Below are 13,255 nucleotides of genomic sequence, written 5' to 3'. Positions count from 1 at the left end.
TCATCAAAGGAGACTCTCAGACACGTAATTCCCACATCATATAACACACCCCTTAAAACTGTGCGTCTCAGTGGTTTTCAGTCTCCTCCCCAAGCTGAACAGCCATCACCACCATGAAGAAGGGCTTCACCCCAGTGGCGTCTCCCAGACAATGCTGCGTGTCTCTCTCGCCTCAGCGAGAGGGTGCCCGCCGGCTTTCTGGGGTCAGGGCTTTCGGGTTCACCCTCGCTGCCTTTCTTACCCTGGGCTCTCTGAGCCTCACTGTCCTGATTTCTGAACGAGGAATTCTTGCATCAGAAACATCAGTTTGGCTTCTGTCTCTTGGCCTGTCCCTCCTGGCTGTGTGACCTGAAGCAAGTGACCTGACTCCTGGTTTCCCTCATAAAGGGGGGGGATCACAGTGGCCGTGGCGGAGACTGAGCGAGGAAGACGCGTGGCGAGAAGCACCGACCGCACCGGGGAGCGGGCAGTGGGTGTGGGCGCACTGCGGGCTTTCTGGGGTCCTTGTGGGGTCCATACTGTGCTGCAGCCGTGGACACTCCATGACACCCCATGGTGTGAACCCTCTTGAGGGGGGCAGAGCAAGCCAGGGGGTTGCTGAGTGGATCAAGGCTGAGGGAACAGGTGGGTCTAACTTTCCGAAGGGAAGGTCTTTAGAAAGGGGCCCGGAGCTAGGCCAGCAGTGAGGAGGTGGGGCGGGAGGGGCCGGGGCAGTGGAGCAGGAGGAGTCCTGAGCCAGTTAGGACGTCCGGTGTGCCTTCCAGTGTTGGGGGGTTGCCTGGTGGAGGCTGGGGGCTGAGAGCCTCCGGGGGAGGTAGATAGAGCAGGTCCCCCAGGAGCTGGGGTGGTGCTGGGGTGCAGGCCAAGTGTCAGGTCTGGAGGCTGGGCTTGCAGGCCGCACTGGGCTTGCAGGCCACACTGGGCTTGCAGGCCACACTGGGCTTGCAGGCCAGGCCACACCCGGCCTCCAGGCGCCAGGTGTGCTGGGCTGAGGGCCCGCCCGCCTTCCAGGCCTCCTCCCTCTCACTCGCCAGAGTTTCTGCCCTTCTCGGACTCTGGCTCCACTGTTTCCACTCCCATGGCGACTGGGCATTTGAGTGGGGAGGAGGGGGTCTCTTAGACCAGGGGCCAGGTCCCCAGAGGGCCTGCGAACTTTGTGTTCTTGCTTTGTGTTCTTGAGCCTGGGCCCTGAACCACCTGGTGAGGGAGCTGGGCCCCGGCCAGCTGCTGGCGTGTCAGGCAGGGAGAAAGAAGCACTCTCTGACCGGTTTGGTCTGGACTCTGGCTGCGGCCTGTCTGGGCCCTACCAGGCCTCAGCTTCCCGGCCCGAGCCCTCCTGCCCTGGCCTTGGGGTTAGACCTGGGCAATCCAGAAAATTCAAAACCAGAAGGGAATTGAGAGGTGGGGTCTTCCCACTCCAATCTGTGCAGTTGGGAATCTGAACCCCAAGAGAGGAGACTGCGGGCAGGTAACACTGTTGGCTCTGCTGTCCGCCTGTCCATCTCTCTCCTCTGTCCTGGGTCACCACGCTCATAGCAGTGGGCACGGAACTTCACTAAAAAGTGCCAGAAGAAAGGGCAGAATGTAAAAATTTATGATATTTATCCACCGGACAATTTGCTGTTTATTGATTTAAGCTTAAAATTATGAAAATAACATGTGGCCTCCCTGGTGGCCCAAGGGGTCCAAGTCCCAGCACTATCAAGGCATCACCACCACTGCAGCACGCGTTCGATCCCCGGGCAGGGAGTGACCCCCAGGGCACAGCAGACCTCTGCTGTCCTGCCCGCTGCTCCCCTCAGCAGTGGATTTCAGTAGATCTGCCTGCCTGTTCTGCTCCCCACTCTGTCTCTGGGGAGTCCTCTCACCCCCACACCTCCGGTCCCTTTCACCCCTTTGGCCCTTTCTCCCTTCCTCTCCTTAACCGCAGAAACCTCACTTCATGTATGACTGCTTGTTTATACTTATTTTGCTTTGTCAATCCATCTGCTGTGATTCTTTGTTTTACTTATGTAACCATTCCCTGTTTGTCTTTATCTTTCTGACTCCAGGGAATTTCCTTGACTTGCTTCTATTTTGTTGTAAATAGTGACATTTTGCCTTTCCTTAGTGTTCCATTGTACATGAGACAATGAAATGATGACAGGATAACAACAGGGTGAAATATTACACAGCCAGTAAAAAGGCCACGGCCAAGAGTCTTGGACAGAAATGAAGCAAATTGCAAAATATATTGGGAAGCAGGGAGGTATCCAGTGTGTGTGAGGTTGCAACCTCATGGATAGCTGTTTCTCAGGAAGGACACAGGCCATGCTGAGGGGCATGGAGTCTGGGTGTTGGGAGAAAGGAGGGGAACCTCGACTTTCCCCCTCTATACCCTTATGTATTCTTGATATTTTTGTTCCTGTATCTGAAAACATTTTAAAGAAAATCTAGTCAAAGGAAGTAGTCACTGTCAGCCTCTGGTGATCACCCCCCCATTCACAGCTAATGATGAGAGAGGCACCCCACTTCTACTCCTGCACCCCAACCCCCCACCTGACTCAGCTGAGAAACAGGCAGGGGTGCAGCCGCCCATGTCCACAGGGGCAGAAGTGAGAGCAGGGCCGCCCCTGTCCCTGGCTCTGGGCTGGCGGGGTGGTGCAGAGATGTGAGCAAGGCAGGCGTCTGGGCCACTAGGAGATGACAGTCACAGCAGGGGCGCCCGGGGGAGTTCTGGGACTGGGATCCTTGGGGGACGCAAAGAGGGGTGTGACTGCAGAGGGTCTGTCTGGCAGGACCCCTGATGTTATTAAGACCCCAGGGTGGCACCAGCTTGTGGACTTACAGCCCCCTGGGAGGTTAGTCGATGCACCCCAGAGGGTTGAACGACAGTCACACAGGCTCTTCTGCAGCCCCCCAGCCCGGGATGGCCATGCCTGGTGGGCCTCACTCTCCTCGGCGTGCGCGCCTGCTCGGTGTGCTCCGGCCCCCCCACAGCCTTCTTGCAGTTGGTTTGGCCACGAGGAGCTGTGTGACCTTGGGCGAGTTACTTAACCTCTCTGAGCCTGTTTCCTCCTTAGAGATCATACATCCTCCTTATTTCATAGACTTCTCCAGAACAAATAAGTCCCTAAGTGTGAAGTGCTTGTAACTAGTTCTGGCTCGTGCTGTGTCTGGCTCGGCCATGATGCTGTTCTTATTACCCCATATTTCATCAAATCTACGATGTCATGGGTTGTAAAAGATGACACCAAGGGGGAACAAAAAGAATGCTGCCAGTTAACGATGCCCCCAGGCTCTGCCACCACTGAACCTTTACTTTATACTTCCCGGAGGAACTCTTTTTGACTTAGACATAGATTCTCCTCGTATGTAATTCTCATGCATACATAAAAAGGGAAAGAGAAGTAGAATAAATTGTTGATGGTGTTGGGAATGCGCTTTTAGAGCCTGACGGAGCAGCATTGCTTTGGGTGTTACTGTGGCCCACCCCGCCCCAACCTTCCTCCCCCACTCACTGGACAGCCCACAGCCCAGTGGCTTGGGGGCTCCTCTTCAAGCAGCGTTGCAGTTCTGCAATGCAAGCCAACTTTGGGCTTCTGCTCTGGGTTGTGGCTGACACACTCCTGGTTCCCCCAGGGCTTTGGGTTTCTGCTTTTGCCTCTGGTTTTTTTTTTTTCTTTTTAAAAAAGATTTATTTATTTATGCACAAAGAACTGGGGTACAGGCTAGAGGTGCAAGGGTGGTGAAAGGATTCACCAGAGACAGAGTGGGGAGCAGAACAGGCAGATCATCAAAGTACGTTGCTGAGGGGGCAGCGGGGAGACAGGAGAGGTCTGCTGCGCCCTGGGGGTCCCTCCCTGGCGGGGATCAAACTCGTGAAGCAGCTGCTTCTAGCATCGTAGTACTGCGCTTTAACCTGTGCGCACCAGAGAGGCCTGAGACAAACAGTTCTGATATCTGGGCTTTTCCCTAAGCCTCTGCTTCCTGGCTGCAGCGTTTGATGGTTTGAAGTGCGGCCAATGGCCCTAGATCGAAAGGGCAGAAAGTCAGAAAACCACTCTGCCAGGCTCCCTGACCGCGGGATTTCAGTGCCCTGGAGTCGCAGGTCGATCTTTCAGCTGCCAGCGCCCTGGCACTGCTGTGCCTGTGCCCGGAAGGCCCTGCTTCCTCCCGCTTTGCCCAGTTAGCCCAAGCCCCCTGACCTCAGCTTTCCCCAGAGCCCCTCCAGCCTGCCTTCCCTGGGTGCCGCCCACCGCGGTTGAAGCCCTTCCCTGTTGCGCAGGGCGAGCGGCGCTGCCGAGTATCTGTCTCTTGGGACGGGGCGCTGCGGCTGCATACCCATCCTGGTGCCCGGCCACCCAGCTCCGGGGGTGCTCTCTCAGCCCATCGTGCACGCAGGGTGAGAGAAGGGTGCTCGCTCTGACTGCGATGCCATGTGGAGGCAGCTTGCAGGAGGAGGCAGGATCTGGCCTAGGCTTCAGAGGTCGGGGATGGTTTGGTAAAGTCCTAGTGTCGAGGGAAGAGCAGGCGGGTCAAGGAGAAGAGCAGGCGGCTGTCTGACTCCTGTGAGGGGGCAGAGCCCTGTGGGTGCAAAACCAAGGTCATCCCCCTGGTTTGGAGTTGGGAAAACGAGGCCCCAAGGGTGGAGGTCTCATCCAGCCTAGTCCACCAAGCCAGGGGTGCTATGGGCCTTGCCCCAGGGGGCCCTGACCGCACTGCCCCTGCAAACCTCTGGGCTGGCCCAGCTGGTGGTACTGGGAGGATGCGGGGTTGCAAGGTAGGGGCTGACAGGACTTAGGGGCACTTAGCTCCCCAGCACCCGGAAGGAGGAAGCACACGGGGTGTCTGTGGCTGGGCCCGGGATCCCCCACTGGGACTTCCTCTTCCTCTCAGGCAGGTGTAGCTGCCGCAGCGGGACCAGCACCCTGACCCCGTCATGGATGGGGGCAACGGACCCAGACTCAGAGACTTCCTGAATGGGAGCCTGGCCACCTGGGTGAGGGGGGGCAGAGGGGGGTGAGCTGCTCACATGGGTGAGGAGGGAGGGGGCAGAGGGGGGTGAGCTGCTCAGATGGGGAAGGAGGGACAGAGCTGGGGCCTGAGGGGAGGGGAGGGCCCCGTGTGGGGTTGGGAGTCTGTGGGGCAGGAAAAGGGGCCCAGGTCTGGGGGTGTGGGCGTTCTGGGCCCTGGTGAGGAGGGGCTGTGGGCTGGGGGCAGGATTCATTCTCTCGGCGTGGGCTTCCACCCCGGTTCCCCGTGTCTCTGCTCCACAGGCCTTGGGACTGGCTGCACTGGTGGGGGAGGCCGAGGAGCCAGAGGAGCGAGAGGAGGATGAAGAGGAGACAGGAGGGGGGCCCCTGTGCCCCCCTGAGAAGAGCTTCTTGCGTCTCAGCGACGGGGCTCTGCTCCTTCGGGTGCTGGGCATCATGTCAGTGTCGCTAGGGGGCGCTCTGAGGGTGGAGGATGGGGTCAGAGGGGAGTGAGGGCCCCCCCACCTGTGGGAGGTGCCCGAGGTGGCCGGAGGAGCTTGGCTGAGGGTAGGTGGCCCTCCACTGCCCTACCTATGACCCCCTATTCCCACAGCGCCCCCAGTTCCCGAGGGGGACGGCAGATGGTCAGGGGCCGTGAGGCTTCTGCAGCCCGGCGGGTGCAGAATCTGAACCACCTGTGGTGCCGTCTAAGGGACTTCTACCAGGTAAGGCGCTGGGGGACGCTGAGTGGAGGAGACCCTGGAGGGAAGGCCCCTCTCATCACGTCCCCCCTGCGTCCCCAGGAGGAGCTGGAGCTGCTGATTCTGCTGCCACCCCCGGACCTCCAGACGCTGGGCTCGGACCCCTTCTCAGGTGCCCTTTCCCGCCGCCCCGCCCTCCTCCTGCCCCGCCCCCAGCCCTTACCGCCTGTGCCATTTGTCCGCAGAGGAGGCCGTGGAGGCCCTGGAAGGCATCCTGCAGCTGCTACTGGGGGCCTCAGTGCAGGTGATGGGGCGCTGGGGGCAGGGAAGCTGGCTTTGGCTGCAGAGGGGGGACCCCGGCCCCAGCGCCCTCCCGCGTCTCCCCGCAGTGCGAGCACCGCGAGCTCTTCATCCGGCACATCCAGGGCCTCAGCCTGGAGGTTCAGAGCGAGCTGGCTGCCGCCATCCAGCAGGTACTCGGGCTCCCTGACCCGGGGCCACCGCCGCGGGGACACCCTGCCCCCCTCACTGCCCCCCCCTTCCCTGAACTGCTCTCTGTCTCCCCACCCCCAGGTGACCCAGCCAGGGGCAGGTTGGGCGCTGGCGCTGGCTGGGCCAGAGCCGGGGGAACTGACCGCTGCGGAGCTGGAAATGCTGTCCCGGAGCCTGATGGGGTCGCTGCTGAGGCTGGCCCGGGAGCGTGACCTGGGGGCCCAGGTAGGGTGGGGCTTGCGGACCCAGGCGGGTGTGCAAGGGCCGCGGGCCCTACATGTGTGTGGGTTGGGGTCCCGGCGGGCAGCCCTAGGCCCGCAGGACCGGAACAGCCAGTCACCTTGTGGGGGGGCAGACTTTGGGGTTGGGGGCAGGTTACTCCTGACCCCTGACCCTTGATGCCTGGCAGCGGCTGGCTGAACTGCTGGTGGAACGAGACTCAGCTCCCCTGTTGCCTGAAGCTCCTGCCAGGACGCCCCCTGAGGGACCCCCGAGTCATCTGACTCTGCAGCTGGCCAATGCCAAGGCCCAGTTGCGGCGCCTGCGGCTGGAGCTGTAAGTGCCCCAGAGGGGGTGGGGGACCCCGACCTGATGGGTCTGCGGAGGCCTTGCAAGGGTGTGCCCAGTTCCTTCCAGCGTCCCTTGCTTGCAGGGAGGAGAAGGCGGAGTTGCTGCTGGACTCCCAGGCGGAGGTGCAGGGCTTGGAGGCTGAGATCCGGAGGCTGCGCCAGGAGGTGCGGGCGGCCCTGCGGCCCTGCGGGGGCGCCTCTGACCCTGTGCAAGGGCCCTGCTACCGCCCTGCCGGACCGGACACCCTCGGAGCCCAGCCAGCCCTCCCCAGCTCTGCGTTTTCTGGCCCAGACCCAGGCGCTGTGCGGACAGGCCAAGCGGGCCGCGCTGTACCGCGAGGAGGCCGAGGCGCTGCGGGAGCGCGCAGGCCGCCTGCCCCGTCTGCAGGAGGAGCTGAGGCGCTGTCGGGAGCGGCTGCAAGCGGCGGAGGCCTGCCAGGGCCAGCTGCAGGTGAGGGAGGCGCCCGCCCGGGGAGGGTGAAAGTGGCCTGGAGAAGAGAGGGTCTTGGGGAGGACGGTCACTGCTAGAAATGGGCGGGGCGCTACCTGGGGCGGGGCCCTCTGCAGGACCGGCAGGGAGGGGAGAGGAGGAAACGGAGGTCCCGGGTGGGGCCCCTCCGAGGGTGGGCTGGGGAGCCGGTGCACGGCCTGCAGTACTCGGAGGGACCTGGGTCCGCCTTGGCAGGGTTCGCGGGGCGGGAGAGGCGCGCATCTCGGGCACTCTGCTCCCCCACCAGGAGGAGCGCGTGCTCTCAGGGGCCTTGGAGGCCTCGAAGGCCCTGCTGGAGGAGCAGCTGGAGGCCGCCCAGGAGCGCTGTGCTCGGCTGCACGAGACCCAGCGTGAGAACCTGCTACTGCGGACTCGACTAGGCGAGGCCCATGCGGTGAGGTCGCCAGAGTGACCGCAGCTGGGGCTCTGTTCGTCCGGTGACCCCGGTGGTCCCCAGCTTCCCTGGTGGCCCTGGGACCGCTTCCCCCCCCCCCCCCCCGCAGCCTCTCGAGGTCCGCTAGCTGGGCGCTGGGAGGCCCGTCTGACCCTGCCTCCCCCAGGAGCTGGCCTCTCTGCGGCATCAAGTGGACCAACTGGCCGAGGAGAATGTGGAGCTGGAGCTGGAGCTTCAGCGTGGCCTGGAGCCACCCCCGGGCTCTCCTGGGGAGGGTGCGTGGAGGGGCGGGAAGCGGGGTGGAGGGGCTGCCTTGCTTTCCTGCAGCTGCAGTGGCCCTGGCTTCATCCCCTTCCCAGATCGGGGTGGGGTGGCTGTTTTTCTGAGGAGCTAAGGAGCCTGCTGGGCTAAGAGTGAGTAGGGGTCCTGACCTCATCTCCTCCTCCCCAGCCCCCATGCCAGACGCTGCCCCCTCCCTGCATGATGAAGTAAGGGAGGCAGAGGCTGGGCGTCTGCGCACCCTGGAACTGGAGAATCAGGAGCTCCGAGGCCTGTTACAGGTGCTGCAGGGGCAGCCCGCTGGCCAGGTGAGACCCAGCCCTGCCCCCAGCGGGTCTTTGCTGGTCACCTGGGGGCTGGGCTTGACCAGGTTTCTCATGTGCCCTCAGCGCCCCCTGCTGGAGGAGCAGAGCGAGGACCCGGAGGCTTCAGAGCAGGATGCGGCGGCCCAGCCCTGCCCGGAGGACCACCATGCCCCCCAGGGCTTGGTGGGTCAGACTGGGGTTGAAGGCCCCCCGGTCTTGGACCTGGCTCTCCCATCACCTGGCTCAGCTCTCGAGGGGTTCGCTGAGAGTTCCCAGGCACCTGATTCAGACCCACAGATGCTGGAGGAGCCCCTCCAGAGGGCTGCCATGGCCCCCCAGGCCTCAGATTTAACACCCCTGGAATCAGGCCCCGCTGTGGGGACACAGGAGCACCCGCAGACAGCTGGCCATGGACCCCATCTCCAGACCCCTGCCTCCACGGCTCCACAGGGTCCAGAGATCAAAATCCAAGCCCTGGTATTGCCAGGAGAGACAGGGGAGTCTGTGCCCGGGGCTCAGCGGCTGAGCGGGGACGGCCCTGTGCACAAGCTGGGCCCCTCGGAGCTCAGCATCCATGAGGAGCTGGAGGGGCAGGACACCCCCGGCCAGGGGCTGGACCTACACAAGGCACAAGCAGAGGCCAGAGGGCATGCGCAGAGGCCAGAGGAGGTGGTCGGGGACTCAGTCCAGCAGAACCCGCAGCTGACATCCGAAGGGGCTCCTGACACCGGGGCCTGGGAGGGGCTGGCCCCAGGGGTGGCCTGCGGGAGCCCGGTCCCAGCACAGGCACCCCTCACGGAGGAGGTGGCACAGCTGAGGAGAGAGGCCGAAGTCCTCCGCGCTGAGCTGGAGGCCCAGGCCCGGAGGCTGGAGGCCCGCGGCTCAGAGGCTGCCCGCCTCTCCGAGGACCTGGCCCAGGCGCGGAAGGCAGAGGCCGAGGCCCAGCAGGAGGCAGAGGCCCGAGCTGGGGAGCTAGCTCGGCTGAGGGAGGCGGTAGAGGCAGCTGGCCGCGAGCTGGAGGCCGCCTCCCGCGAGCGGGAGGCCTTAGCAGAGGCGCTGACCGCCTCGGGCCGAGAGCGCAGGCAGTGGGAGCGGGAGGGGCCCAGGCTGCGGGCCAGGGCCGAGCTGGCCGAGGGGCAGCTGCACGTGCTGGAGAGCGAGAGCCGCCAACGCCAGGAGGAGGTGGAGCAGGCGCGCCAGGAGGGCCGGGCCCTCAAGGAGGTAAGTCGAGGCTCACCGCCGGCGCCTGGAGGAGGGGTTCCAGGCCAGTGAATGGGGGCTGTTCCTTCCATCGGCAGCCACCAGTGCCCAGCACCGCGCTGGGGCTGGAGACAGAAAGACTCAGTCCGCTGCTACCTCCCAAAGGCCGAAGGGCCTGGGACACCTCTGGTGGGGCTGTGCTGGTGGGGAGATCGCAGGGCGCACTGCAGTTGGGTGCCAGCTCTCTGAGCCTGGCAATGCACCTACCTCCACCCCAATCGGGTGCTTCCTAGCTGCCTCAGTGGGTCTGTTGGCTCAGGGAGATAATGGCTCTATCTTTGAATAAGACATTTTATCTGTGTTATCCTTGAGACGTATTGTCTATAAGAGCAAAATGCTGAGGGGCCCTGAAGGAGGGGCTGATGCCAGTGCGGGACAAGGAGCTTTCAGGAAAGGTCCTGAAGAATGAGCAAGATTTCAGGAGGTGGGGAAGGACATTTCAGCCAGAGGGAGCAGAATGTGAAAAAACTTGAGGTTGTTCAGGATGCTCAGAGGCTGGGGGTAGGCAGTGGGGGCCTGGGAGCCAGAGACGTGTATTGGGCTGGCTCTGGAGGTGCAGGGAAGGCCCCCGAGAGTGTGGGCAGACCGTGCGAGGGGCACTGGGGAGGTCCCCTTGGTGCGGAGGGCCCTGGGGCTGCTGGAGGCTGTCAGTAGTCCGGGTGGCAGCTGGGGCTGGCTGGGTGGGGCCGGAGGAGAGGGAGGGCCTGGAGGAGGACCTTAAGCATGGTCCTGGGCCTCTCCCTGGTCCAGGCCCGGATGCGGGCTCATAGCTTGGGTGGCGACAGGATGGTGCAGGGAGTCGTGGGGTCAAGGAAGTACACTGGCTCAGGTTGGGGCGTGTTCTGGAAGGCTTCCTGGAGGAGGAGTGCTGACCGTGTAGCCCAGGAAAGTGTGTGGGGGGACGGAGGGGGCGCATGGAGGAAGGTGAGCTAGGGGCCCGCTGAGCCGGGCTCTCATCGCAGAGGGAGCTTCCTTCCAAGATGGGGAAGACTTCTGCTTTCATGAGGCCTCAGGAGCCGCGAGAGGGCTTAAGGGGCGCAGAGTGGTCAGGGCCAGAGTGGTCAAAGGCGGGTTGAGCGGCCTCAGCGGGCGTGGACATCCGAGGTGGGAGCGGCTGGGGCCGGAGCCCACTGTCTCAGCTCCAGCAGCCTCCTGTGTCAGAGGAGAGATTCATTTATTGGGGATCATTTGTTGGAGGTGATTTGTTGGAAGACCCTTCCGGAGGGAGAGGAGTGGGATTCTGGGCTGACAAGGGGTTAGGCATTGTGCACCCGGGCCTGGGGCACGTGAGAATTGGGGCTGCGGGCAAGAGGGAAAGGCCAAGACATGGACTGGGGCCACCAGAGGAGGGGACAGGAGCGCTGCCAGGTGGCCTGAGCTAAGTCCCAGGTCCCCTACTTACCTGCGTGGCCTGGCGCAAGTTACCTAACCGCCTTGAGTCTCGGTGTCCTCACCTGGAAAGCAGGAGTTGGAACTACCTGACTCACGGGCTCCTGAGGTAATGAAGTTCGAGAGCTTGGCGGGCCAGGGAGTGTGGGCTTGTCCGTGGAGAGGAAGCCCGCAGGCGGCCCGTGAAGGCGAGGGGAGGGCAGGCTGACGGGAAGAGCCGGCTCTGGCGACCAGGTGGGTGGAAGAGGCTGAGAATAACGAGGGGAATTTCGGTATATTTCCTGGTTGAGCCACGGACAACTGGGTGTGGCCAGGGGCAGCCAGACAGCCCGGCACAGAGGGCAGAGGGCCAGCCCGGGGGGCCTCCTGGGCTGCAGAGCCGGAGTGTCACTGAGGGGCACTGGCCTGGGGCAGGGCAGGGGTATGGCCGTCATCTGCACATCGCCTTACCCTCAGCCCTCGGGCTGCTAGGGCTGTGGCTGGTGGCAGCAAAGCCTCATGGGATTTGTAGGTTTTCAGGGAGAGGCAGCGGCTAAGGGTGTCTGGAAGTGCAGTGGCCCCAGTGAGGGGTGCTGGGGGGAGGCTGACTGCGGCTGCCAAGCCAGGAAGAGTAGGGCAGAGGGGTGGACGTGGTCTGAGGCAGGCCTCTGCAGGCCCCTCCCCAAGGCTTCATCCTGCCTGCCCCCCCACGGCGTCAGAATGGTTTACCCTCCCGCCCACATCTGCAGTGGTGTGGCCCAACTGCCACAGGACGCCTGGGGGAGCAGCCTGGCCACCCCTCCCCCACTGTGGTCAGGGCTGGCGGTCACCCAGTTCCTGCCCCTGTCACCATCCCGCTGTGGCTGAGGGCGCTGCTCCCCGAGGGGCCGCTTGCTCCCATGGCCCGGGCGGCCTCAGCACGTAGGGCGTGTCCAGCTGCTGCTGGACACATGAGGAACCATGGGCTCAGAGAGGTGAAGACACTGGCCCAGGGGCTTCCCTCCCCCCTGCAGGCTGACCATCCCAGCTCTGTCACACCCACTCTGCAAGGTGACCAGGCGCTGGACATTTTACACACGGGAGCAGGGCCCAGAGGCAGAGATGGGGCCAGGACGGCAGAGCCAGGGTAGAGTCAGGTCTCCGGGTCCAGACTCTGGACTCCGTGTCTGGCCCTCCCGCCCCTGGCCCAGCGTGGGCTGTGGCGGGTCCTGACCCTGCTCGTCCACCCTCAGGAGCTCGAGAAGGCCGTGCGGCAGGGCCAGGAGCTGGGCGTCCGGCTAGAGCGTCTGCAGGCAGAACTGGAACAGGCCGCTCTGGAGCGCCAGGAGTTTCTGCGGCAACAGGAGAGTCAGCATGAGAGGTGCAGGCAGTGCCCAGGGCAGAGATGGCAGGCAGGGGCTTCGGGGAGGTGTAGGTGCCAAGGATTCGCCTGACAGGTACCAGAGTCTGGAGCAGCGGTTGGAGGCTGAGCTGCGGGCAGCAGCGACCAGCAAGGAGGAGGCGCTCAGGGAACTCAAGAGTCGGGCCCTGCAGCTGGAGGAGGAGCTGCTGCAGGTGGGCGCCTGGGGGCGGCCTCCTCCCCACCGCGGACATCGGGGTGCATGCGCTCCTGTCCCTCCATGTCCCCTGCCCCTTGATTCTTGGGTGGTTGCTCACCTTGAGCCCCCAGGAGGGAGCCACACGGCCGTCACGAGCCTTGCCCCCCCCCTCAGGAGGACAGAACCTGGCTGCTCTGCTCACCTGTGACCACTGGTGCCCTGCCCCTTCCCAGTGGGCTCTCTGGTGTCATCATTTCTGGGCCTGGCGGGCCCAGTGCCCAGTGCGGGGGGGGGTGTCCTGTACCAGGCCATGGCCCCAGGGAGTCCGCCGTCCACCTGGGACGGAGGCGGGAGAGCAGGTGGCTGTAACAGGGGCGCCAGGGGGGCGCCCAGCAGATCCCCTGGGGGAGGTTTTCCAGAGAAAGGGGTGTGGAAATGCGCCCAGAGGAAGCGTAGGGTGCAAAGTGTGTGCACAGAGGCACTGCGGGCTGGGTGGGGGCTGCCTGGATGGGGGTGCGTGGGTGGCGATGAGCTGCCAAAGGGGCAAGCGGCCCCCTGTTTAGGTTCCCAAGCTGCCCCCACGCCCCCGTGTGACCTCCCAGAGTCTCCTTGCAGCTACGCCAGGGCCCCTCGGGGCTTGGCCAGGAGAAGCACGCTGAGCCCAAGTCCCTGGAGGCCCAGAGCGGGAGGCTCATCGAGGTGGAGCGCAACGTGAGTGATGGGCAGCGGTGGGCACCCGGCTGGCGGGTGGCCTGGCCACCGCTGACCCTCCTTACTTCTGGACAGAATGCAACTCTAGTGGCCGAGAAGGCGGCTCTGCAGGGGCAGTTGCAGCACCTGGAGGGGCAGCTGGGAAGCCTGCAGGGCCGCGCCCAGGAGCTGCTGCTGCAGAGTCAGCGGGCAC

General features: G+C 63.7%; 1 protein-coding gene across 1 annotated transcript in view; it reads left to right on the top strand.

The window, feature by feature from the left end:
- The first annotated feature begins 4,898 nt into the window (after positions 1-4,898).
- Positions 4,899-13,255, top strand: part of CCDC88B (coiled-coil domain containing 88B) — a 12,981-nt gene continuing 4,624 nt past the window's right edge. The window contains 18 exon segments of the mRNA XM_004682666.2: positions 4,899-4,981; positions 5,259-5,413; positions 5,569-5,680; positions 5,759-5,828; positions 5,902-5,960; positions 6,046-6,129; positions 6,230-6,373; positions 6,558-6,703; positions 6,801-6,882; positions 7,010-7,168; positions 7,455-7,601; positions 7,768-7,876; positions 8,052-8,188; positions 8,270-9,406; positions 12,046-12,173; positions 12,250-12,367; positions 12,967-13,062; positions 13,138-13,255. Of these exon segments, the coding sequence (XP_004682723.1) occupies positions 4,922-4,981; positions 5,259-5,413; positions 5,569-5,680; positions 5,759-5,828; positions 5,902-5,960; positions 6,046-6,129; positions 6,230-6,373; positions 6,558-6,703; positions 6,801-6,882; positions 7,010-7,168; positions 7,455-7,601; positions 7,768-7,876; positions 8,052-8,188; positions 8,270-9,406; positions 12,046-12,173; positions 12,250-12,367; positions 12,967-13,062; positions 13,138-13,255 (3,061 nt within the window). The 5' untranslated portion in view covers positions 4,899-4,921.

This window comes from Condylura cristata, unplaced genomic scaffold (genome assembly GCF_000260355.1).
Source record: "Condylura cristata isolate star-nosed mole 26May11 unplaced genomic scaffold, ConCri1.0 scaffold00015, whole genome shotgun sequence".
Lineage (NCBI taxonomy): Eukaryota > Metazoa > Chordata > Mammalia > Eulipotyphla > Talpidae > Condylura > Condylura cristata.
This window is presented reverse-complemented; position numbering and strand designations above follow the sequence as displayed.